Source organism: Balaenoptera acutorostrata, chromosome 20, assembly GCF_949987535.1.
Source record: "Balaenoptera acutorostrata chromosome 20, mBalAcu1.1, whole genome shotgun sequence".
Lineage (NCBI taxonomy): Eukaryota > Metazoa > Chordata > Mammalia > Artiodactyla > Balaenopteridae > Balaenoptera > Balaenoptera acutorostrata.
Window position 1 is genome coordinate 28,994,490 of NC_080083.1, and position 27,146 is coordinate 29,021,635.

At 40.9% G+C, this 27,146-nt stretch overlaps 1 protein-coding gene and 1 non-coding gene across 4 annotated transcripts; both read left to right on the forward strand.

Moving 5' to 3' along the window:
* Positions 1-5,228: 5,228 nt before the first annotated feature.
* Positions 5,229-5,313, forward strand: LOC114236959 (small nucleolar RNA Z195/SNORD33/SNORD32 family). Its single transcript, XR_003622794.1, has one exon. It is a non-coding gene; the product is annotated as a small nucleolar RNA Z195/SNORD33/SNORD32 family (small nucleolar RNA).
* A 10,197-nt stretch (positions 5,314-15,510) lies between these two features.
* Positions 15,511-21,152, forward strand: TMEM100 (transmembrane protein 100). Of its 3 annotated transcripts, XM_007176171.3 has the most exons (4): positions 15,548-15,563; positions 15,857-15,937; positions 18,295-18,437; positions 19,934-21,152. In XM_007176171.3, the coding sequence occupies exon 4, from the start codon at positions 19,998-20,000 to the stop codon at positions 20,400-20,402; it is 405 nt and encodes a 134-aa protein (XP_007176233.1). In that variant the 5' UTR covers positions 15,548-15,563; positions 15,857-15,937; positions 18,295-18,437; positions 19,934-19,997; the 3' UTR covers positions 20,403-21,152. The 3 variants fall into 3 exon arrangements, with proteins under 3 accessions (XP_007176234.1, XP_007176233.1, XP_007176235.1); XM_007176172.3 differs by lacking the exon at positions 15,857-15,937 and having other exon boundaries at positions 15,511-15,563; XM_007176173.3 differs by lacking the exons at positions 15,548-15,563; positions 15,857-15,937 and adding an exon at positions 17,945-18,001.
* Positions 21,153-27,146: the final 5,994 nt, after the last annotated feature.

Consider the following 27,146-nt stretch of genomic DNA (forward strand, 5'->3'; position numbering starts at 1 on the left):
ATACTGTATGCTAACACATATATATGGAATATAAAAAAAAAATGTTTCTGAAGAACCTAGGGGCAGGACAGGAATAAAGATGCAGGCAGACAGAATGGACTTGAGGACACAGGGAGGGGGAAGTGTGAGCTGGGACAAAGGAAAGAGTGGCATGGACTTATACATACTACCAAATGTAAAATAGATTGCTAGTGGGAAGCAGCCGCATAGCACAAGGAGATCAGCTCAGTGCTTTGTGACCACCGAGAGGGGTGGGATAGGGAGGGTGGAAGGGAGACGCAAGATGGAGGAGATACGGGGATATATGCATATGTATAGCTGATGCACTTTGTTATAAAGCAGAAACTAACACACCATTGTAAAGCAATTATACTCCAATAAAGGTGTTTAAAAAATAAAGTAAAATAAATGAAAAGAAAAAAAAAAGAGTCATGTACCACAGTGCTCATTGCAGCTCTATTTACAATAGTCAGGTCATGGAAGTAACCTAAGTGTTCATCGACAGACGAATGGATAAAGAAGATGTGACACATATATACAGTGGAATATTACTCAGCCATATAAAGAAACAAAACTGAGTTATTTGTAGTGAGGTGGATGGAACTAGAGTCTGTCATACAGAGTGAAGTCAGAAAGAGAAAAACAAATACCGTATGCTAACACATATATATGTAATCTAAAAAAAAAAAAAAAGGTTCTGAAGAACCTAGGGGCATGACAGGAATTAAGACACAGACTTGGAGAGTGGACTTGAGGACACGGGGAGAGGGAGGGGTGGGCTGCGACAAGGTGAGAGAGTGGCATGGACATATATATACTACCAAATGTAGAATGGATGGCTGGTGGGAAGCAGCTGCATAGCACAGGGAGATCAGCTCGGTGCTTTGTGACCACCTAGAGGGGTGGGATAGGGATCGTGGGAAGGAGACACAAGAGGGAGGAAATATGGATATGTGTATACGTATGGCTGATTCACTTTGTTTTACAGCAGAAGCTAACACACCATCGTAGAGCAATTACACTCCAATAAAAAAAAAAAAAAGGTAAAACCTATTAGATACAAAATAAGCTACAAGGATATATTGTACCACATGGGGAATATAGCCAATATTTTATAATAACTATAAATGGAGTATAACCTTTAAAAATTGTGAATCACTGTGGTGTATACCTGTAACATATAATTTTGTACATCAACTATACTTAAATAAAAAATATTAATCTCATCCAAAAAAAGAAAAAAAATAGTGATTTTATACTATCTTTCACTAACCTTTGCTATTTCTTGGGTTTGCTTATATTATTTTGGAATGAAAACCTAGATTATTACTGTTATGGTTTACAACATCCATCCTGTCTTTAAAGAATTATATTTTTATATTTGCAAATTGCTTCAAAACCATGCTTTTATTGTTCACTGTTAGTTCTTTTAAGCTAAGTCTCTACTGTTCTTGAATTCTTAATTTTGACCCATCCTCAAAGTTCTGTTATCATTGAGGATTGGCATTTAGCTTTAGAGAGAATAGCTTGATTTGTGTTCTTCTCTAGAAGACATGATTTTTTCTGTTTTAAAAGCCTCAATTCATGTAGAAAGCTTGATTTATCTTTTATATTCAAGAATTTTGCCTGGATATACCTAGGCATGTGTTTCATTTATTTTTAGTGAAGTTTTTAAAGCTTCAAACTTAAATATTTCTTTAGCTTAAAAATGTCTTCTTCTGTCATTTAATTTTTGCTTGTGTTCTCCTGGTTTCATTTCCTCCTTTGGAATTCCTACTTTGTATAACTACATGTTTTGGACTCCTTATTTCTTATCTTTTCTTTCATTATTTTCAATTATTTATTATTTTCCTGTGAATTTTGAGAGAATGCTCAAGTTTTTCTTCAGCTTCATTAATTGGATTTTTTCAGTGTAATATAGAACATTCACTCCTTCATTGGTGGGGGGGTGAACATAGCAAATATATTTCTAATTTTCACCTAGCTTTTCCAGACCTCAGATTTTTCCTTATTCATGACAATCAACCCTCATTCATTTTGGAGATGAAATATCTTCTTGGGTCCTATTGTAAACAGGATTTTAAGTCTTTTTAAATATTTGCTCTTTGATTATGGTAAATATATTTTGGTGCAATTTAGTAGAAAAGGATAAGCAGTGCAGGGAAAAGAAAGTGGCAGAATAAATATTTGGCTGTATTGTATATTGCAATTTTGAGTACTGGTGTATCTTTTTTAGATTCCAATGTTAATTATGGAGTGTTATCAATTTTGGCTCTAGTTTCTAACATATCTTCATGGAGAATATGAGACATAAAAGGAAACTTTTTAAAATACAGCAGTGAGAAAAGCTGAGGCAGACGAAATGTGCTCCCATAAAGATGGGACATCCTCGCAATGGCACCCTGTGTAGCCACTTTGATGGTCCATTTATTGACATGGAGAGATGTTTGCCATACACAATTAGTGCTAAAAGCGAATTTTCAAAAACTGATATACAGCTTGATCCTATATTTGTGGGAAAAGTAGCATACATATTAGTTACTGTCACAGGCTGGAGAAAATTGTGATCTTTTTGTTCAGAACAGTTAAATTTGCTAAATCAATACAAACTTGCAGTCAGTAGAGGGCGCAAGGAGAGAGAGAAGGAAGTGAAGTGAAAAAGCTGATGTATGAGTAGGATGAAGGTTTTCATAACATAAAGATTATTCTGATTTCCTTTCCATTCATTTATCCAAGAAAATTTCAAAAAGATCATAGAAGCATAACTGCAGTTTGTCTATTGCTTTTACAGCAAAATGTTTGGCATTATCTAGAGAGTCAAAGCACGTACTTTCAGTGGGTAAAGGGAACAGAAAATAACTGAGTGCCTATTTTGTGCCAGGCACTGACATATACATTATATACCGTGGTCTCCTATGTAGAACATATTTTGATGTTTCATCAGACATTGCAGGCAGATTAACACAGCCTTGATGAGGTTTTGTTTTGTTTTGTTTTTTAATTGTATTTATTTATTTTTGGCTGTGTTGGATCTTCGTTTCTGTGCGAGGGCTTTCTCTAGTTGCGGCGAGCGGGGGCCACTCTTCATCGCGGTGCGCAGGCCTCTCACTATTGCGGCCTCTCTTGTTGCGGAGCACAGGCTCCAGACGCACAGGCTCAGTAGTTGTGGCTCACGGGCTCAGTCGCTCCGTGGCATGTGGGATCCTCCCAGACCAGAGCTTGAACCCATGTCCCCTGCATTGGCAGGCGGACTCTCAACCACTGCACCACCAGGGAAGCCCCTTGATGAGGTTTTGATTAAAGAAAACGTCTATAAAGCTTAGAGATACTGACAAAATCTGATGGCTACAGATCACTTTATAGTTTATTAAATGCTTTCAGATTTACTATTTCATTTCATATAACATCCTGTAAAACAGATCCTTCTTTTAAAGATGAAGACTGAGTGGTTTATGGAGTGTGGCAAAGTTAGAGATTCTCTCAGCAAGGCTTGTGTGTCTGGGCATGCTGATTTCCATATGCTGTCTCTCAAATAATCGAGAAATCTTCAGACATAACACCTTGGACCCATGAAAGAGCCACACGGTATGAGCAATGGTTAATACCAATGCAAATCAAAGAATTTTGGTCCTCCATTATTTTTTACAGGATTTGACATTATAACTCACATCTCTGGCTCCTGGATTAATTAATCTAGCTTTGGTGGTTTCCAAATGCTAATTTGGAGACATGCACTGAAAAATGTGAAAAATAAAAGCAATTTCATGAGGTTATATCCTGTTTTTGTTTTTGCTCTAAAGTATTCTCTCTTTTAAGAAATAATCATGATTGTGGACGGTGGTACGCTGCTTTTTTTTTTTTTTTTTCTTTAAAGTACTTGTTTTGCAAAAGAAAGCAAGCTCATAGATACAGAGAACAGATTATGGTTGGTGTGGGGGCAATAGGTGAACTGTTTTGATGTGTTTTCTTGCTTAATTTAAATAAATTGAATTGTTCTTTAAAAAAAAGTTACACCACGTGTGCAGAATCTGGCACAGCTTAGGAATTCCCATCAGTGTTAGCTCCATCCACAGAGACGCCAGCTGAGACTCACATGGGACCTTTGTCCATGTCTTCCATGACATGACTTTTACTACTTGCCAGTGGTCGGCCCATCCAACTCCCAACTGTCATTTTTCTGAGATAATTTGCCCAGAGTGTGTGAGTGGGAAAAGGGAGAAGAAAGGCAGTCAGGAGGATTCATCCCTAGGGCATCTGGATACAGATCAGATCTCCTCCTATGTTCATGTCATGCAGACTCCATTTAGATACAAAGGGGTGGGACTGGGTTCCTAGGGAGAAATTAAACCTCTTCACTTGTGCCTGGTCTATATGGAGCAGTTCCCTGGTTACCTCCTCCAGGCTTTGTGATTGGTTGGCTGTGGAAGTGAGGGAGGAGGGAAGTAAGCTGCTGATGGAGCTGCAGCAACCTGTAGTAGTCGCACGCCCTGGGAGGGGGAGGGGAAAGGAGGGCTGAGCAGCACTGGGAAGAAAGAGCCATTTCTCTCCACCGACTGCAAACTCTGTGCTCACAGCTCACATCTCTGTGGAATCCAGAGGCCTCTTTGGCCAAGGAGTCCACAATGCTGGATATTTTCATCCTGATGTTCTTTGCCATCATAGATCTGCTCATTCTGTCCTACATTTTCTATCTGCTCTATGGGCTCGCAGCAGTGGCATGGAGGCTGCAGGAGAACAGCTCAGGGCGGGAAGGATGAAGCTGACTGGCCCAGCACCCTGCTTGTGGACGCACCAGTGGATTTTTGCTTCTGGTCATTATTTCGGGTATTGACTCAAAAACAAAACTACAAGAGATCCTGTTTTCCTATGTTTTTCTCAGATGCATTGATGTAGTATTTCCCAGACCACTCTGAAAAGAATGAGAAAGGCCAACTTCTTTCTTAGAGACCTAATTTAAAATACAATTAATATTAAAATGAAAAATAAAACCCACAATATGAAGGATTTTTAGGCAGAATGGGTTGGGAATGGTGTGCAGGGAAGGAGGGACTATTACTTAGTTTTTTCTTTAAGTCAGGTGGTCAAAAAAAGTTTGAAATCCTATATCAGTCTCTCCCTCCTCATTTTACTTTTTTACTGATCTGAGTTCCCAAGGAAACACAGTTTTTGATCAGTAATGAACAATCCTGGATTCTCAGGCTGCCAAACTTTTCAATAAAGCTGTCCATGAGGCTGGTGATGAGGACTTTTCTCACTCATGTTCGAGTTTCCCAACCATGAGATGACTCCACACGCATTACCATCTGAGGCCACCTGTCTGCCTGCCTGGGTCGGGCAGCAGGGTCCTCGCGTGCCCCACTGAGCAGGGCTGCTGTCCTCTGCCCACAGGCATGCTGCCCCATAAGACCAAGAGAGGCCAGGCTGCTCTGGACCACCTCAAGATGTTTGATGGGATCACACCACCCCCATGACAAAAAAAGCAGATGGTGGTTCCTGCTGCCCTCAAGGTTGTGCATCTGAAGCCTATGAAAAAGTTTGCTAACATAGGGTGCCTGGCTCATGAGGTTGGCTGGAAGTCCCAGGCAGTATTCTCCTGGAGGAGAATAGGAAGGAGAAGGCCAAGATTCATTACTGGAAGAAGAAGCAGCTTATGAGGCTATGGAAGCAGGGCAAAAAGAACAGAGAGAAGAAAATTGACAAATTCACAGAAGTCCTCAAGACCCATGGATTCCTAGTCTGAGCCCAATAAAATTGACTGTTTATTCTTAAAAAAAAAAAAAAAAAAAGCTGTCCATGAGCTCTTCAGATAAACTAGTAGACAGGTACATCCATTCTATAAGTTCTCTAAAACTCTCAAAGTAGAAAAATTTTAGTGGCTAATGAGCAGACAAATATCCTCCAGAGCCATCTTCTTACAAACAAATCTCAGAAATCTGCCTAAGATGTTTTAAAAAGAAATTGTAAGAAAAATTTTGGAGCAGAATAATTGTCAATTTGTATGGAATAAAAGGTCCTATTGGGGCTTCCCTGGTGGCGCAGTGGTTGAGAGTCTGCCTGCTAATGCAGGGGACACGGGTTCGAGCCCTGGTCTGGGAAGATCCCACATGCCGTGGAGCAGCTGGGCCCGTGAGCCACAATTGCTGAGCCTGCGCGTCTGGAGCCTGTGCCCCGCGACGGGAGGGGCCGCGATAGAGAAAGGCCCGCGCACCGCGATGAAGGGCGGTCCCCGCACCGTGATGAAGAGTGGCCCCCGCTTGCCGCAACTGGAGAAAGCCCTCGCACGAACCGAAGACCCAACACAGCCAAAAATAAATAAATAAATAAATAAATAAATAAGAAAATCCTTTAAAAAAAAAAAAAAAAAAAAAAGGTCCTATTCATTGCTCTAAACCATGTGTCATTGTAAAAATACACAGAACTCACTATTTTAAAAACACCTACCACCTCTTTCAGATGAGATATCCCCAAGCCCTATATTGAAAGGAAATTATTATTTTAAGCTTAAAGAGATGATCATGAAGTATAGAAAAAGTTGGAAAATAAAGATTAGCTGTTATGCATTTAAAAAGTAATGGAATGATTCATGGTAGCTTTCTGACATGGTCAGAAACTGCAAAGAAAATACTAAGAGGGAGTCAGTTAACCTGTGCAGGCCTCAATGTTCTCAAATTTAAAATGGAAGAGCTAGACTAAATGGTTATCAAGCCCTCTTGCAGACCTAGCAGTACATGTGTTCAGGACTTTTTGACTTGTTTGTATAGTTTTACAATTTGTGAGTGCTTTTGCAGCCTACATGTTTGGGGCATGAAATGGTTAGTGGGAAAGTCCTGGCCGGTTGCAGCTGGAGGAGAGTTGATGGTGGTACACACACACACACACACACACACAAGCTCGCGCGTGCGTATCAGAGCCCACATTTCCATGCGACAGAGGTTTTTCCCAGCTGAGCTCAACCTGGAAACTAATTCATTCTGCTAAAAGAAGGGAGGGAGATCTATAAACCAGCCCACCACAGCGCTGGGAGAGCATGGAGGCAAGAGTGATGGCATGCCCAGGGTGTAAAAGGAAGTCATAAAAGTAGGTAAGCAGAATGAGAGAGAGAGGTTTTTGAAGGTAATAAATAACTGGAGAGGCATTCCATAGGGTGTATTAGAGGAAAAAATCTTTACAAAGAGTGGATGAGACTCCCTACTAATGCCACACGTTCTGTGCAGTTGCAGATGCAAAACCTGCTAATTTCCTGCCACTGATATTAAAGGTCAGGAAACAAGGAAGCCACAGTCGCAGCACAGAACAGAATAGGGCTCAAAGAATGGGTTTGGGTACATCATCCTGAGTATAGGTAAGAACCAACAGGCAAGAGGAACATGAAATAGTGTGTTGTATTTGCAATTTGATCTAAGCTGAAGCTGACCCTTCAATGAAAAGGAACCACTGATGGTTTTAACCACAGAACCATGTGGTTAAGGGCACATACTCAGTAGTTTGCTATATTAGTGTCAAGCAGAGGATCTGGAGGATCCTGCAGACCACGGAACATCAGACAGACCTAGAGCAGAGAAGGCTCCCTTAGTCTTGGCTGGGTCTTTATCAAACCCACACAAGTGTATCTGGGGGCAGGGAGTTGAAACTTTAGGGTTTCTATAGTGTGTTGTAGAGCATTATGCTTAGTCTTTGTGGTAGTCTCATTCCATATCACAGGTTCAATCAGTTCAACAGTTTCTTGTATTTATAGTGTTCCACATTAAAGAAATCCTCTAGATATTGTTATAAAACATTGTATTGTTTGCACAGACCTGAATTTTCAGTGCTACCCAGACTTTGTGCCCGGAGGATAAAAACATGAGAGCAGCATGTCTTCCTCAGGACACGGTGCTTTAACTAGGCTTCTTTCTGCACTTTACACTTTCATAGACCCACTCACATTCCATCCACATACAATCCGAAGGCACAATGCTGATGTTTCCAATGAGGGAAACTGAGGCACAGAGATGCTAATTGATGTGTCCAGAGTCACCACATTTTAAACCGTAGAGCCAACCAAGATAAGCTAAAATCCAGGTCTTCTGACATCTAGTACCTCAATAAAGTTTTGCTAAGGAAATGTGTATTACATGCCTACTGTGCATCAGGTGCTATGCCTTGGCACAGGGGACACAAGGATACATTTTGCAAACCCCCTACTCTTGAACTCTCAGAATCTCAGAGGAGATAAACAAGCAAGCAGAAACTTTCCACATTATTTGGCCAGGGCTATGATATTTGTAAGTGTAGAGCAGTGTCCTCAACCAGGTACAATTTTGCCCCCCAAGAGACATTTGGCAGTGTGTGAAGACATTTTTGGTTCTCACAGCTCGGGAGTTGCTACTGGCCTCTAGTGGATAGAGCCAAGAATGATGTTAACATCCATCAATGAACAGCACAGCCACCCACAACAAAGAATTATCCAGCCCCAAATGTCGAAAGTGCCTAGGTCGAGACACCCTAGCATAGAGCAATATAAGGACACAGTGGACGGAAATTCAGGTCTGCCTGGTCCAATGACAGAGGAGGACTTATCAGGGAAGTAGGTGATGCTTGAGGTATCAGGAAAAATGAGTAGACATCATCCTGAGTATAGGTAAGAACCAACAGGCAAGAGGAACATGAAATAGTGTGTTGTATTTGCAATTTGATCTAAGCTGAAGCTGTCCCTTCAATGAAAAGGAACCACTGATAGTTTTAACCAGAGAACCATGTGGCTAAGTGCACATACTCAATAGTTTGCTATATTAGTGTCAAGCAGAGGATCTCAAACTTCATTTGGTATATGAATAAAAAATGCAGATTCCTGACCTACCAACACACACACACACACCAAACATCCTGATGCAATAATACAGTAGGTCTAGGTAGAAACCTGAAACACGTTTTTGTTTTTGTTTTTTTTTTGTAAGTACTCTGTGCAGTTCTCATGCAGGTAGTCCAACTCCTCACTGGTATACAGAATATATTTGATGGTGGTAAAATTATACTCCCACCACAAAGAAAACAAAAAGGAATTTCAGAAAGAGAGGAATATATAGACTCATCCTTGTCTCTGCTCTAATCCATAATGTGAGGATCTGAACTGGGTGCTTATATAGGAATCTGTGTTAATGCAAGTCATAAAGCAGCACAGCTGCTCCCTTCTGGATTCTGTGACCTGGGACAGGAGAAGCACTAAGGAAGTGCACACTCCATGTGACACACGCTTGGCAGCCCCTGGGAAGCTCAATTGCTTCTCCAACTTGAAAAATTCTGTGTCCCAAAGCCTTCTTGGTACAGCAGTACTTGCTTCCTGTTCCCAGAGAGACTCACCCTTGGGCTTTCCCACCAGTCTTCCCTAAATCTGGCTGCTCCTGTGTCCTGTCACGTTAAGATGTGAGCTGAGATCTCGGACTTATATCTCATCATGTCAGTCACAGCAGAGTAAGGCTCCACCAGTGGGAATTCTGGCCCCTGATGCTTGCCTTCCAAATTCAACTTGCCATCTATGGCTTAACTGATTTCCTTGGACACTTCTTACTACATTCGTTTTGGATCAGCAAGAGTGGAAATTAGTGTGTAAACACTGCAATCCTAGAATTTCTGATTTGAACTGGAGGAAACCTTTGCACTGCAGTCTGTCTCTGAGCCAGATGTCTGCAACTCTTCTCTCAGGGAAATAGATGAATATCCACAGTAAGAGGTCAATGGCTTTGCTGACAGATGCTGCACCAGGGAATATTTTTTTAAAGAGATTTCCTGGTAGCTAGGGTAGTTGTGTTAGCTATTTTCCCAAGTTGTCTCATCTATGTTCTCTGATAATGATATGGGAAATTATAGGACCCCAAATAGGATTTTTAAAATAGAATAAAAGGAAAGAATAGTAAAGAACCTACAGAGGGGACCCTGAGATCTGACAAATGGGACCCTGAGAGGTTGGGTGTCTTGCCTAAGGTCAACAAGAAGGAAAAAAAAGATTCAAACCCAAGTTTCCTCACTTTCAGTTTATGGCTGTTTTCATTGCACAACAAGAGTGTAGAGTCAGAAATGTTAATTTCGTTGTGGAAGTGATCCAAAACCTTACCCTGTAACCCTAGAAAGAAAGAACAAGTTATATCAGAACTGTAAAGAAGCCTTTCCAAACTAAGTTTAACTTAGAGGATAAATAGAAATAGTCAGGGGAGAGACGTTCCCCTGAGACCATCGAGCCCCTCAAATTGGAAGTCATCCAAAGATATCGATGGCAGATTTACTGACCAGGCTCAGTGTCCAGTTGGAGTTCAAAGTGGACTGGAAGCCCTCAGTGTGCACGATGGAAGAAACATCGTGTTCTCATTCTGTGGCCATGCACTGTCTTGGGATCATTAGTTTTATCAAGTTTTACAATTGCTTTTACAAAGACAATAATGCCCATTTCCTGTATAGTTTACTTAAGTAAACAAGGAGACAGCAAGGTACCATCTCCTTTGTGAAGCAAGACTTTAAAATTTTTATCTAAAGAAAGAAAGCAAGGGATCTGTTCTCTGCATTGTTCCATAAGTTCATAAGATAAATAGTTCTAGTTTGACCTCAGTTCAGCTGGGCAAATGGTTCCCTTTCCCACTACCCACCCACGTTGTGAACACCAAAGACTTTTTAAGTGGTCAAAAATATTTCCAAACAGTTTCTTGAGCTGATCCTATTCTCATCAATGGGTCACTACAGGGGTTCTGTGGGAAGGTGATTGCATGTTTCTTCTGGCAAAGTAATTTTTTCTAAACCCAAGTTTATTCTGGGGTGAGTGTAAACTCCTATGAGCAACAGAAAACATGCATATCATCTGAACACAGAAACAATAATGCATAGGGATAAACTTTGGAGTCAAACAGGCTTTGGTTCTAGCTCTGGGCTTCACCATCTTCTAAATGGTGACTTCCCAAAACAAGTCCCTAATCTCTTCATTTGTATAATGGGACTGTCTGGCAGCTATATCTTGGATTATTTATGAGTATTAAATGAAATAATAAATCTATAAAAAGTATATAACACAAACTAAATGTTCAATAAATATTTGTTTATTATTAGGTACAGCCTCTTGTTGGGTCTACAGGGTACCCACCATCCAAAGAATACTGGAAAATGCAAATAATAATTGAGTAATTCAATTATAACTGAATAACTAATGTAATTAGCACTAAATAGCTGGACATTTTGAAATTATCCATTTGAAAAATGATCTGAGTTTTCAAGTTTATATCTGATTCAATATAGAGTCATCCTTTTACTTGTTCATTTATTTGGCAAAAACTTTCCTTACACATATAATTGCTAATACTATCCTTCAGGAACTTATGGGAGATTTTCCAGTCAACATGATCTTGGTAAACCCTAATGTGAAGGCTTGCTTACAACGCATGAGGCCCAAAACAGGACATTTCTAAAGAAATCCATAGTGGACTGGGACTGCTTTTTTTTTTTTTAAAGCTTTAACTCATGGGGCAACATAAAATTAGCTCTTAATTTTAATAACAGACAAAGGCTGTTTCTCCAAATATGAAATGATTGGCACTCTCTATACGAACCCTTGGAGTAGTGATCAATGGGAGGAGAAAACATTTTCATTCCCAGAAAACGTCTTTGAGGTGCCTTTTTCATGCTAGACACTGTACAAAAAGAACTGCATACTTATGTTCTTGTTTTTGAGGAGTTTAAAATTAAACTTTAAAATTGAATCAATATATTATTTGCATATAGTCAGTACATCTAAAGTCTCAAATCTGAATTCTTAAAATATTTATTTCTTGTTCCAGGCAGAAAGTTAGCAATCTCAAATCATGTATGTATATTGCATATGTATCTGCAATTTTGTGTGTTTGCATGAAATGAAGTGAATTATAAATTCAATCATAATTTTAGTGGAAAATTCATCTGTGAGACTATGACAGCACTATTTGGCCACTAAGACAATGCTTCACAAATTAGTAGTCAAGCAGTGATGCCACTTTCTCTAGCATTTTCCTCTCTGTTGGAGAAATGGATAGCTATGCTAACCAAACTAAGTGTATACCCTCCGCACCCTGCCCTCTATTTCTGCTGACAGTATCACCAAGCTGTTAATTACTTAGGCTTAAAAACCTTACAAACCCCTCTCCCTTGGTAATTTTACCCTGTGAAATCCATTGCCAACTTTTACCGATTCTACCCATTATAGTGACTCCCCACCTGTATGCATTTTCCATTATCAGGCCCCCAGCACTCTCATGTGGACAGTCACAAAGGTTCTCTAATTTGCACACTTTCTGGCTTCCCCGTTTTGACTCCCCACCCCCAGCACCCCGCCCCCGGCCCTATGCATCCCAACACTTTAATGCCAGGCTACTACTGACAAAGCACAGAGCCGACCATGCCATCCTATTCAAAACCCACATTGCTCTCAAAATAAAGTCCAAACTCAACCCTGAGGCAATGATCTCACCAGCAACCATTTCCAGTCTTATTTGGACTGCTCCCTGTCTGCCCCATGCTCTCTCAAATTCAGCCACACAGGCTACTCAAAGCTCTCTGCAGATTTTCACTTTTCTGAGCTATGTTTATATATAGGCTGTTCCTTCCAACTAGAATCACCTTCTCTCCTTCCCTACTTACACTGTCAAGTACCAGTCTACCATGAAGATTTCCCTGCCACCTGGACCAGACGGGTTTCATCTTCCAAGGGTCTCCCATAGCTGTTTGGTATTCCCTCTAGCAGAAAGATTACCTGTGGCTTTACTGTCCTAGACTATAAGCTCCCTGAGAGCAGAAATCATGCTTTACTTACTGGTTTCTATATGCTCAACTGGAACATTCAACAAGTTCTTGGCACCCAAAAGGTGTGTAGTAAGTATCAGTGCATCCCAGGCAAGTTAAGGACTTAACACTGCTGAGTTTTAGTTTCCTCACTAGTAAAATAAAAATACAAAGACCTGAGACAGGGTCTGTATATCAGTGGTGCCTATTAGATGATTGATAAGTCTTTTTGTGTTCTCTCCTCTTCAAACTGGATGTATCATGTAGGTTGACTCAGAATGAAGCAACCTGGAGTTAGACCTGGGGATAGTGGCACCCACTACACCCCCATTTCTTTCTCTAAAAACTGGAGATAACAAAATCTACTTGTGAAAATAAACTCAACATTCCTCTTACTTAAGCACAGAGCTAAAATCTATGGTTTCAACTGAATGTTTCATTATGTGGAGGAGGGCCAGACTGGTGAGCCCATCCCATGCCAGTCATTTCAAGACCAGAGCTACACAACTGGGATATGGTGAACCAGGTCAGAAGGTATGATCTGCTCTATGAATATGGAACAAGAGAAGCTAACTGACACTTACAGAACATTGTAGATTATTAGCTTTTAGAAAATTTTACTTGTTACAGGGTGGTTTCAAATCCCCAGGACCAGACTGATGTTGAAACCTAGAAATGTTGTGCTGATCTGGTGTGGATTGGGGTCACACGATGTTTGTGCACATCATTTTATGGACAAGTGACATTTGTCACCAGAGGCTAGGGGGAGATTGTTTCTGTAAAAAGCATAGAAGGGCCCCATATTATCAGGGATCAAGAGGAGGGGCAAAGTGGGGAGGGTACTATTGTCCCTCCCTTTCCTTCTCTGGAAAAGGCAAAAATGGTGGGCTGTACAAGCCCCTGAATACATGATCCATAGCCCAGTAGGAGAAGCTGACCCAAGTGCTGTGCACTTGTCTTGGGAAAGTGTCAGTCCAATTTGCTATAACTCTTTACCTCTGAGCTTCCTCATCTTAGGCCTCCAAAAAAATAATGTACACAAATATAAAGGATTGTGCCAGATACATGGGAATGTTATCATAGCTGTTTTAGTATATACTCAGATTTTTAAACAAGAAAATCAGTTCTTCTCATCTGAGGCCAGAATGACAATTAGTTCTTGATGAAGTGAAAGATAGTTTATTCATCCTTCCCTAAGGTCCCACCGTGTTATTTGATTTCAGCAATTCTGTTTTTTTATGTTTATGCAATCTTTCATAGTGACTCAGAACAAAATGGGTAAGAGAATGGTGACCAGGGTGTACATCTAAAAGATGTGTTTTCCTTTCTATATCTGCGTGGATTTTTATGAGTTTGGGGTACCTTAAAATTGACCAGCAAATAGTAAAATATAAACTTATATCTGAGGCATACCCATTATTCCACTTGTTACTATCAGATCTCCCTATTTGATGTCCTAGACCTCAAACAGAAGTGCTTTGGGGCAAGGGTAGGAGTAGAAATAATATGACCTGTTATCCAAAATGAACACACAAACACAGATCACTTTCCAAAATGTCCATGATTTCAGAGCTTAAATGCAGACACACCCTTAAAAGAAGCATTGGAAAGAAGAAAAATTGGCCAGCTTCCCAAATCTCACTGAATCCAATTGGACTGGGTGATGACGGAGATCAAAGGCATGTGGCGACTGGACAGAGAACTGGGAGGAACTGGCATCTTCAGGCCTGCTGAAAATTAGCCAACTCAACCACACCAAGCAAAAGCAAACTGAAAGTAAATATGGGAGAGTAATTGAATGCACATGGGGGTGCTCTTCACAAAATGAAAAGTTTGTGTGTTCCCACAGGAGAAATTTCCAGGTCTTCAACAGCATCGACCCAATGGCAAGAACAAAATAGTACCCTTTCTAATTGAGAAACTGAACCCTTTTGGCTTCTACTGAAGGGAAACAGGCAAAATCTCCTCTTGGTCATGGTACTCACAATCTTCCTTGTCTTCCTCCACTTTTATATCTCCCTTCCCTAAATGACTTTGTTTCTGGCTTGTTTCTAAGTAAAACGAGATTTTTTTTTTTAATTTGGGGGAATTTTCTCCAGAACAGCAAGTGTTCCTAATTCTGCTTTCTATGATACCTTTGGTGGAAGTTTTGCTCAGTTGCTAAGAGATGTGATTTTCCTCTGTGCCACCATTTCCCCCTCTGATGAACAGCACTGATAAGACCTCTCCTGTGGCTTTAGGGAGAGGGTCCACACAAGGAACCAAATGCCATTTCGCCATCAGTGGATCTCTTCTTCCTTTACTCCTCTTATTACTTGCTTGTTATGGTGAAAAAATTAATTTGCCTTTTCACTCCCCACTGCACATACTCTCCCAACCCCACACCCTCCTAGAAGTATAGAACAAGGATTACAAATTATTTTCTGCAGGTTCACAGTATTACAGAGGGATAGTATCAGAATGGGGGCTTTGGATAGGGAAAACCTTGAAAACGGAAGCCCGAATGAGGATACAAAGAAAGAAAAACAAAGGAGGACACTCTTTCCAAACTTGGGTCCCTTTTAAAAAAAATACATGGATTCTATTTTCATAGAGGGAAATATGGAAGAAAATACAACAGCACTTAAGGAATTTCCTCTCATCAATTTTTCTCTGGTCCCTTAATTGTGTTTAAGCCTTGGTGAGTACTTTGTTTACAGTCCCTAGCATAGTGATTTGCATCACCGTCTCTGGCTAGCTGTTGGCCTGGCCGGGAGCTGGCAGCTGTGTCAGTCCAATTCTGGCTGGGAAAGGTAAGGATCTTTGCTTTGGTTTTTGAAACTGGGAAAGAAATGTGGAATGGCTTTGGAGGGGTGGGGTGGGGTAGGAGGATGTAGATTTAATTCATGAATTAGAAGCTTTCTGAAAAGTTCTCCAAGCTTAAAGGAATCTCCCGGAGCCTTCTGTTTAAAAAGAACCAGAAAGATTTCGTCTCCCTTCTGAAAGAAGTCTTGCAGAAAGAAGGCTGGTTGCTTTGTGAATGAGATTTTGCATTTGGGGGCAGGTGTCTCTTAAGGCACTCTCAGGAATGTTTAATATCTTATAGGCGCAGAGAGGAGGGAGGAAAAATCATTCAAAGACATCAGGCATTGATCCCTAGGAATTCTTTGAATTTTAATTTGAAGAGGTAAGAATCATTTAAAACTGCAGGTGTTCCTGGGTATAATGATAGGTATCTATTCTTCAGATATAATTTCTGCTTTATCCCAAAGCTTTCTACTTCTCTGTATTTATCAGTACAAACCATCAGTTGTCTACTAGCAATCTGAAGATGTGCATCTGTGTATCTGGGCAGATGCACATACTCTGAAGAAGAATTAGGGTGAATGTAACATCTGAAGCCTGAAAAGGCTGAGGAAAGCTTGGGTATTAGGAGCCATAACGACAGACCAACCCTGCTCCCAGCGCACAGATGCATTCACTGTCCCTCATTATAAGTTCAGCCAAGAGGTCACCATCAAAAAAAGGTGCCTCTGGCTTCTCTCTGGAAGAAGTTCAAATCATGTACCTTTGACTTTGACAATGGGGGAACATGGTCAACAGGAAAGGGTGATGATATTCAAAGCTTCAGTGGGGTTATTGGATTATTCTGGGGAGAAAGCAGCCCCTGCTAGAAAGTAAAGAGGAATTGCCCCCGAAGGCCACAGTTCACAGTGGGAAGACTGCTGTTCTCATAAGGAGCTTCTCACGAACCTCCAATTATGTGGCCCGTGGCTCCCAATATCCCTGTCCTCCCAGGGCATTGCTGGCAAATGCTGAAATGCCGTGGTTCTAAGTACCCCTTCTCAAACACTAAGTGACAGCACTCCTCCTGGAGGATGAATGTGTCCCTTTACATCCCACATTCTTAAAGTCTGAGGATGGTCGTGGCCGAGGCCCTCTAGATACTCATCATCCTCAGCAGGCTGGGCTCCCCCGACTCAGCCAGGCCTCAGGAAATTTTCAACTTTATTTCTTTTTAATGAAGAAGCCCTTTGTCTGATTTCCATTCTAGAAAAAAGGACTTCTGGTCCCTCTCCCTTCATGACAAAATCACCAAGGTATTATTTCTAGACAAGGATGGAAAGAGTGGGCTCTCACAGAACAGAGATGAGATGCCTGAGAATGGCCATGCCCTCCACCAGAAGTTAGAGAAATCTAACAACTCGAGAGAAAGAAGGAAAGCAACCCTCTTTCAAGATTTAATTTATATTTGTTGTATTAGTTGTACCAATTAAAAAGATATTATTAAAACTTGTATAGATTAAAAATAGAGGATGGATAACTTTTAGCTACAGAAGTATAGGGATGAACTTATAATAGTCACCCAGTATTATCTCACTTTTCCCTCCAGAAGACAATCTGGGGCTTTAAAATTTTAAATAGCTTATCTGTAAGAAATTCTAAAGCTCTAAGTCCATTTGCAGACAGGGGGTGGGAAACAGACCTTTATTGTTTGAGAGCGTGACATGTCAAACCATATAGGTTTGAATATTTCAAATACCTTGCTCCTTTAAGTTTGTCAAGGATCTGCAGATTGACATCAGCCAGGAGCTTGCTACAGACCTATTAAATCAGAATCTACATTTAACAGTTCCTTACATAATTTGTGTGCTCCTTAAAGCCTAGAGTTCAAACCAAGGGTTTCTCTCTGTGTGAACTTTGTCAGATTACTTAACCTCTCTGAGCCTCATTTATGAACTATCTATAAACTCATTTGTAAACTAGTGAGAATTAATGTTATTGCGTGCACCTTGCAGGTGCTGTATAATGACAGTGATGGTAATGATGATTTCAGCATTGCCGAAGTTACTCACTTCCTAGCATAAGTAGTAATCATGTTTAAATCAAAATGACTGTTTTTCCCCCTTAGTCACAAACATTTGTATCTCCCACCCTTGTTCCTAAATGAATTAATATCAAATAAGGGGGCGGTGGGTTAAGCTTCAGATGGCCAGCACACATATATGAAGAAAGAATACTCGGGAAACCTGGGAACATAGATTTTTGCTGGCTTAGAGGCTGGATTCAGCTGCTCGATGACTTCACAGCTGTTCCTCCCGCCCTAAAAGTGTCTATCCCTTCGGCTCTGTCCCCTCAGCTGGGTCTGCAACGCTGACTCTGGGATTTTCTTGTGAAAATGCCTGCTGGGCGGGAGGAAGATCTGGAGGTTGGCTGGGGAAAAAATGAGTAATGCAAAGCAGTGTACTCGGTAAATGCTGCAAGAGAAATAAAAGTAAAAGCTGCCTCCTGTCTCTAGGGACTCTAGAATGATTCTGACTTATCATGTCACTGAGCAGAGCTGGGGGAAGCCAAAACTCGGAATCTGCTGGCAAGGAAAAGAACGAAGAAAAAAAAATGGCAGGGAGGGGCAATCCGGCGGGGGAGGAAATAAAAAGAGAGAGAGGGAAAGACAAGCGTCATTTAGGAAGAGGTAGAGTAAAAGAAAGAGCTCCAGGATCTAAAACCTACCATATAGTATTTTATATCTTTTCTTTTCCCCAGAGGAGATCCCTATCCTGTCACTTTATTGACAGACGTGCTGTTACAGGCTGTCTTCCCAGAGGTCGCAGAAGAAGCTCAGACGCTGCTGTTCCTTCCCTCCCAAGTCCAGTGGTTTCCCTGGTAATGGATTGCTTCTCTCTGAGGTACGGGTCCGTGTAAGTTTTTGGGGGACGGAGCTTCATTTTCAGGTTAGCTGAAGTCTCAGCTTTGGGGTGAAGATTTTTTTTTCTTTCAGACAGAACCTCAAATATCCTTTTACTGGCCTAGCCAGTATTTAAGGTATCATTGAACAGCAGTGATTAATTTGGTGATTAAAAATCCCATGCAAATAGGCAGCTCTAACTTTTAGTTCATTGCACAAGGAGTGATATTTTTGACCTCCCAGAGCAAGGAAGAAACTGTGAGGTTTGATTTGGTGTTGAATTAGTTTTCAGTGGGTGCTTAATATGATCGAAGTATTCATCTCACTGAAATCATCTCCAGTATCTTCCTTTAAATGCTTTCAGTAACTATAACTGCTCAGCCTTTTAGCTGCTGGATCACTTCTCGATGGTAAAGGGGAATGACTTACCATGTCTGAGCAAGAGAGGAGTGTTCACTGATTTCTCATAGATGGCGTTTCAACCAGACGCTTTTGATCAAGAGGCTCAGATTTCACCCTGAAATGTTCAGATTCAAAATATTTAGGAAGATACAGCGCAGCACAGCAAGATTTTGTACACAGCAGCGTGGGGTAAAAGTGAACTTGTAAATCTTTATGCTTATCTAGTCTGCTTATTTTTCTTAAACATGTGGTATATATAATATCAAAATTCCTTGTTGAGTTTAATGGAAAATTTGTGAATTGACAGCTAATTATCGTAATAATTGATCTTCTCTTTAACATAAAAAAAGCACAAAATTTTGTCTAAAAAATTGTTGAATTATTTTTCTTATTTTTCCCTTTTCAAATGGATCAGAGGATATTGCCGCATTTTAGATCACAAATCCTAGCCTTATTGTCCCCGAATTTTTGCCGAACTGCACCCGCATCATGGACCCAGGATGCATGTTTTGCTGTTTTTAATAGTTACAACAATAAAGACTTGTTAACTGTCAGTTGATGTAGAAGAACATCATTTGTATGCTGATTGCTGGTCTTGACGTTGCTTTGGTGCACAGCGAATGGGCAATAGTTTGGAAAGAGTGTATGTTATGCCTGGAAACGCCGGCAGAGTCTAGGTTGCTGTGAGCGTGGAAGGGACTGTGTGAAGTGTTGTTTATAACGTGTTCTCCTCTTGAATGAGGCTGTTTTGGGATTAAGACTGAGGCTTCTCTGTGTGTTTAGAGGAAAGAAAAGCAATAGACAAAGCAGAAAAGCTTGTAAAACATTTGCAGACCGCCAGAGTGTATTAAGCACTGTAAAGTGCTTCCTGCTTTTTATATCTTCCCTTTCTTTATGGTTCTCTGCTTTATCTTGCTTTCTTCTCAATGCAAAGAGAATGCAAACAATTAGGAGAAAAATATATTAAAGTTGATTTTCACATGCATCCATGCCTCCTAGAAAAGAACACAGTGGTCTTTCCCCCAGCTCTTTACTCCTACTTGTGGGGCTTACTCTGATGCATTTAACTGGCATCTCCTGTCTTCTCCTCCACAGCTTCCACCCTGGTGAGACCGCCCAGGTCTAGTCTGTGAACTCAGCTAGGAGACATACTGTAAAAATGACCGAAGAGCCCATAAAGGAGATCCTGGGAACCCCGAAGTCTCCCAAGCCAGTGGCAATGGAGAAGAGCTCCAATGGTGAAGTCATGGTCACCATGGTCCCCCTGGTCAATGAGATTCAGCTGACAGCCGCCACGGGGGGCGCTGAGCTCTCCTGTTACCGCTGCATCATCCCCTTCGCCGTGGTGGTCCTCATCGCCGGGATAGCGGTCACTGCCGTGGCTTACAGCTTCAATTCCCATGGCTCCATCATCTCCATCTTAGGTCTGGTCCTTCTGTCATTGGGACTTTTTTTGTTAGCCTCCAGCGCCCTGTGCTGGAAGGTGAGACAGAGGAGCAAGAAAGCCAAGAGGCGGGAGAGTCAGACGACTCTCGTGGCAAACCAGAGAAGCTTGTTTGCTTAGGACTGAATGAGACCAAACGGGATGTGTGGTCTGAAGGACCTGCTCTCACTTCGTCAGCCAATGCACCCAGGACTGGTGTGGGAGAGGATGGGCTTGGCATTGCCGTAGACCAGAGGCATGGGGGTGGCCTGAGGGTGGAGGATGGATGTGGTTCTCTTCTGTGAGCAATGACTTGTGTCTTCGATGACAAACTTAACTCTAAGGGCTATTTCTCAGACTGAAAAATCAGTTTTTCCTCTACATTAAACATTTTAGTGGTCATGGGAGGTGTGCAGCATTAGACAACATTTGGTTCACCTTGGAAAATAGGCAAGAGAAGATGAGTTCTGGCACACCAGCAACCTGCCTCCAAAAGAGATAACCCACTCTATCAGGATGTTATATCACAAAAATGTTCTGCTGACAGTCTAAACTGCCTTGAACTTTGCATACCCCTGTGAAATTCTGTGATCATTTTTTTTGCAAAAAGTTGATTCTCTAGCATCTGTTTTATTTTTCACTTTCAGTAACTCATCACTGGTGGTACTTTTCTTGAAGAATAAACTAATGTTTTTATGTTTTAACATTGGACAGTTTTTAGATGATCGTAATGCTGTGTCAGAAGTTTAAAAAAAAAAGGTAAAATGTGTAGCTACTAGATGACATGCGGGGATAAATTAATATTAAAATAATCCAATATAGCACTTTTGATGATTTTTATATTAAAGTTTAATGTACATTTTATTCAAAATAATAAATACTCATTGCTGCTGAAACTTCTTAAATGGTTATTTCCATTGTAGTTACTGTTACTGCAGTTCCAGATTGCCCGTCTTTCCTTGCCTCATTGGCAACATCTCAATTGTATTTCTCTCAAATGGGCATGTTGCTTCTTCCTAACTTAACTACAAGATTTTTATTTTTCATCACATCATTTTTTTCACGACTTCTGAAGAATAATATGAATTATGTTTATTCTAAAAGATTTATATGCCATTATAATTAAGAAATCAATGCCTTGGGTCAGGAATTTTGTAATGTTGTTAAATGTGTGTTACATATTTATCAGATCAGTTGTTACATATCTGCTTAACATATTTTTGAGCACCAGCTATATACCAGGCATTGTGTAGATTCTCAGGCTGCTTAACTGAGTTGGCAATAATACAATGCAAATAACGTTACTGCTTGAATTCTGTGAATATTGAGCAGCTAGGACTCTATGCCATAACTCTAGCCAGAAAAATCCCCGGTTCATGTCGTTTAAACCATATTAAACTAGAGTGGAAAGGTAGGCACAAAGCCTTTCCTAAACCTTGGAAAAACAAAGCAAAACAAAGCAAGCCTAGCATAGCACTTTCTATGAAAGGCATTCTATCAAGGACTTTAATTAAATGTGGCAGGAGCCCTCTGGCACTGACTGCTCCCTGGTGCTCAGTTGGATTTGTTAAGGGGAGACACGTTGATGACCTAGTTTCTCCTGGCTTTGAAGGTCAGATGGTGAAAGTCTGGAGTTGAATACAATTATCTTGAACACATGCAGTTGAACACTCCTCTGGACCAAATGCAAGTGTATGGCATTGTGTTTATGACAGCAGGAGGGATACTGTGTTTTGACATGCTTTTTTTTTTTTTTTTTTTTTTTTTTGCTCAAAGATATCCAAAAGCTCCCCACTGCTTGATGAAGAAATTTCTCAGGTGAGTATTCAAGGTCCTGCTCTGTATGATCCAAACAAATATATCCAGCTTTCGTTCTTACTCCAACCCCAAAACTTATGAGGTAGCCAGACCAGACGATTCCCCATTCCTGGATCAGACTTCACTTTTCCTGCCTCCATGTACGTTCAATACTTCTGTTTTCCCTCCTGCATAATGCCATCCTTTCCCTCTCCAACTCAGACATATCCAAATCCTACTACTCAGTAGAGTCCCAGCTTAAGTGCAACCTCTTCCCAGAGGTTCCCATTTATCTGAAAGGAATTGCTCCTTCAAGAGTCTCTACCTATTTATTCTCTGATGGCAACTTTCATTTTCTATCACGTGAGTACCATAAATGTTTTATCTTCTTCCAAAACTCCTTAGAAGTGCATAATGTGTCATATATTTTTAAACCCCTAATAAAATGTCCTGCACAGATTAGGTACTCAATAAGTGTTTGCTAAATGAATGAAAGAACAAAAATCAGAAAGTGTTGAGTGTTTGATCCAGAATTACAGTTTGTTTTAATCTCGTAAAAAAAATTCTTTAGTTCTCACCTCTCCCAATAGGTCATCCTACTCCACCCTGCCTCTACTGGAAGCACCAGGTCCAGGTGAGTATTTACTACCTTTGTATAATATTTCTCTAGCCACGCCTGCCCTTCCAACTGCTTGAAAAGTAAACTTGTGAATTATTTCAGGCCACCAGGGGGCCTCATGCTGCTACCTGAGAGTCCCAAAAGAAACCCCATGGAATGACTAAAATTGTAAAGACTGAAATAGGATCATACCGGAATATCTCTCCTATATGTGAGGAGTTGGAGAAGATCCTCCATTGAGCCCACCCCTACCCTCCTCCCTAAGCCACTTTGCAATGGCTAATTCTGGGTTCTTCTAGTAAATACAGGAAGGTCTTGCCCTGTTGAGGGAGCCTCCAGTCACATTAAAAACGTATACACACCTGCAAAGCTGTAAAGCACAGAGATAGTCCTATGTACTGTGGCACCCAACTCCCACAAGGAGAATAATCCCAGACTTGAATCATGATATCACAATTATCTCATAACATATGTCTTTAATGGTCAAGGTTTGTCTTTACAAATGGTTTGATGATCTAGTGATAAGCAGGTGTTAAATGCATGCATAAACATGATGCAGGCATATATGTATTGAAAAGATAACCTGGCCCTACCCTGGAGGATCAGAAACCAGCTATCACCTGGAAGGATTTTCCCTAAACCTCATACATCCTAGAATGCACAGGAACAACTTTTAACCCCATCCTGGGCAGCAAGTCTCTGCCCAGGTGAGAAACACAGCCATCTAGGGAACTCTGCTCTCCCCACCTCACTATCTTGGTTGATCTAGGAAACCTTGCCTAGAGAAGATGGCAAGGTCAGATGGATCACGCAGGTGGCTGAGGCCAGATAAGCCCAAGAGAGCCAGATCACAAATCCTCAGACCTACCTCTGTTCCACCACCACCACTAGACAGACAGACAGACAGAGACAGAGACAGAGATCCTGGTTTGTACCGTGTTATGGTTTTGAACTTGGAAGATCTGGTTATGAATCCCAGCTCTCCTGTTAAACTAGTCAGGTGATCTTGAGAAGTTAAGCCTCATCTTTAAAATAAGCTTAGTTTTAAAGAAATGATTTAAATTTTGTCATCAATAAAGTACTACACTCTTGCAAAATTGTTATTTTTCTATCTAATGTTGACCTCAGCTTCTTTCTCTACTTATTGTCCCAACATGCCATCAAGCATCGAGCAGCACCATCTTTTGGTTAAATGGCTTTAATTAGTCACTTGTTTAACCTTGACATTATCCACGAAGGCTCTCTAGACCAAAATAATCTGGGGAAAACACCTGTTCCAAATATGAATAATAACTTACATTTTCTTAATATTGTTATAATTCTTGGTGCTTTCACATAATTGGAGTCATTGTAAAGGTATATTTAATACAGAAATTCAATTATGTGTCCTTAATAAAAAAGAGATCAGGAGAGCGAGAAATCCCCCCCCCACTTCCCCTCCTCCCATCCCCATTCCAGCCAATCTCATCTGAGGCTGCCCCACAGAAAGGAAAACCAGAGCAGGAATCTAAAGAGAAGCAAAAAAAGTGAATTCCTTGTTCCTGGTTTTTGAGCCTCAAGGGCATCTTAAGGCTTATCTAAGTAATTTTCAAAGGTAATTTGTTTACACTCGATTTTTTACATTACTCTTTGACCCTGTACATGATGGGGCTCAAATGTATCTGATATTACTCAATATTCTCCACCACACTTTGAGGCTATAAGTGCATGTCTACCCTGCTCTCAGGTAAGCAAACTATAGTTCTGAGAGGGTAAGTGGTTTATCCAATCAAGGTTTCACAGCTGGTGAGGCCTTGAGTCAGACCAATTTGCTGACCAGAGATTATAGTTATTGCAGGTTTATGCTTAGCTGTGACAGATATTTCCAGAATGATAGGAAAAGGAGACCAAAAAAGGTGTTCTAATACCTATTTTCAGAAAACTCTTTTTAAAGTATAATATACATAGAGAAAAACGTACAGCTGAATGAATTTCACACACACACACACACACACACACACAAACCTGTGGAACCAGATGAAAAAACCAAATATTGCTGGCCCCTCAAAAGTCCCCCTTGAATCCTCTTCCAGTCATTATCTCTCCAGGAGGATATCCTCACTCTAACACATGAGTAGTCTTGCCTGATTTTTAACCCTATATAAATGGAATTGTGGGGTGTGTACTCTTTGTGCCTGGCTTCTGTGCAATATTATGTTTATGAGGTACATCCATATTGTTGCATGTCATTCTAAAGCGTTTATTCTCATCGCTGTGTAGAATTCCACTGTATGAATACACCATCATTTACTTATCCTTTCTGCTTTTGATAGGCATTTGGATAGTTTCTAGTTTCTAACTATTAAAAATAGTACTTGAGGTAGCCAGGCTCCCAGAGGTCCCCAAAGATGCCTGCCTCCTGATATTCACATACCTCCTACATTGTCTCAGGTTGGTTTGTGTGACCGATGGCAGAAGTGATGTTATGTCACTTCTAACACTGGGCTATAAAGACACTGAGCCTTTCACCTTGGCGCCTCTCTCTCCCTCCTTTCTTTGGGGGAAGCCATCTGCCATGTTGTGGGGACACTCAGGCCACCATGGAGAGGCCCATGTGGGGAGGCACAGAGACCTCCAGCCAACAGCTGGAGAAGAGCTGAGACCTGCCAGCAACTATCCGAATGAACTTGGAGGTGGATCTGTGTCCCCAGAAGACAGCTTGACCAAAACCTCACGAGAGACCCTCAACCAGTGCTGCATTATGTGATTATATGACTTTAGTGGAATCTTGGCACTCGTGTCTCATGGGCCCTTTCCTCCACTAAGGAAAAAAAAAAAAAAGACGATTTTCATTTATTGCAAGAAGGAATTTGTACTGACAAGCACAGTGAGCTCCAGGCACTGCACGTACTGTGCCTAATGGGTGAATTGGCCCTTCATCCAGCTAAGCCGCAAATTCCTGACCCACAGAAACTGAGATAATAAATGTTTGTTGTTATAAGTTGCTAAGTTTTGGAGTAATTTGTTATTCAGCAAGGGATAACTAATATTGTGCTATTATGAAATTTCTTCTACATGATTTTTAGTTTACATACATACACAACTTCTAGGTTGAGAAAGACCTAGGAGTGGAATCCCTGAATTAAATAAAGGATGGGTAATGTGTTCAGCTTTACTGCCAGTTTTCAAAAATATTTGAATCAATTTATTCTCCTATCGGCACTATAAGAGAGTTCTGGATGCATAACATCTCCATCAATTTTTTCATTTTCCATCTATTCCATTTTAGTCATTCCAGTGGTTATAACATTCACTTTTAAGTATACATTTCAGAGAGGCGATACCCCACCAGAACTTGGGACATGATAGGGCAGAGCAGGCTAGAAAATGGGAGAAGAGATTAGAGTGGAAATATAAGATTTAGATTTGGGCTTTGAAAAAGCAAAGCAGCAAGAAATAAATTCTTAGGGAAGTGCTCTGAGACCAGGAGCTCCCAGACTAGAGACTGGGAGTTTAACTCATAATGTGAACAACAACATTTACCAAGCACTTACTGTACTCTAAACATTACTGTCTGAGCTTTGTTTGAATGGATGCTCTCACTTGATGAAGTAGATCCTAATATTATCTGTATTTTACAGATGAGGAAACTGAGAGACAGATTAAGCCAAGTAATTGAGATCCCACGGCTAGTAGAGTAGGATCTACTACTTAACCGCAATGCCTGTACTCCCAGGTACATGGTAACCTTTCAATACCTGATTCTTGAACAAACATCCCAGCAGAAGCTGAGCAACACAGGGTCAAGAGTCTAAGCTAACGCTAAAGACCAAGTCAACAGTTTTGAGAAGCTAGGACTGAAAATGCAGACGACCTCTGAACCATCTGCCACCAGAAGCCTGGTCTTCTTCTAATTTGCAGCATTTTCCAAATATCTACACACTCTTATTAGCGAACCTGGGACCATCTCAGGAACCCAGCTTCATCTGCCACCAAAGCTGGTGCTTTCATTCCCAGCCTCCTTGAGTTTCCTGTATGGAAATCTCAAGACTCAGAATAACAGCCAGCCTCAGCCTGAAACTGGAGGCAGGGTACAACAGTGCATAGCAGAAAAACGTACACTTTAGGGGGAACCAAAGAAGGCTTCCTTAAGGCAGTGACTTGACGAGAGTAAGACTATTAGAAGAGTTAGCCAGGTGCAGGGAGTAAGAAGGAGCAATAAAGGATACTCCCAGAGGGAACACCATGAGTGAATGCTGAACAGTCATGGATAGAGCCGGCCTTCAGTCTCTCTGCCTCACTGGATCATCGAAAGGCAAAAATGAAAGAACTTGTTACGGGGATTTATCAATTGCAAAATTCTGTCCAAGCAAAGAGGCTCAATAACTCCAATATCCCCAGGGCTCAAACTTATCACCAGAGAATCAAACATTCAGGTTCTAAAGGAGCAGAAACACTTTACTTCAATCTATGAGTTCTATGGGGATCAT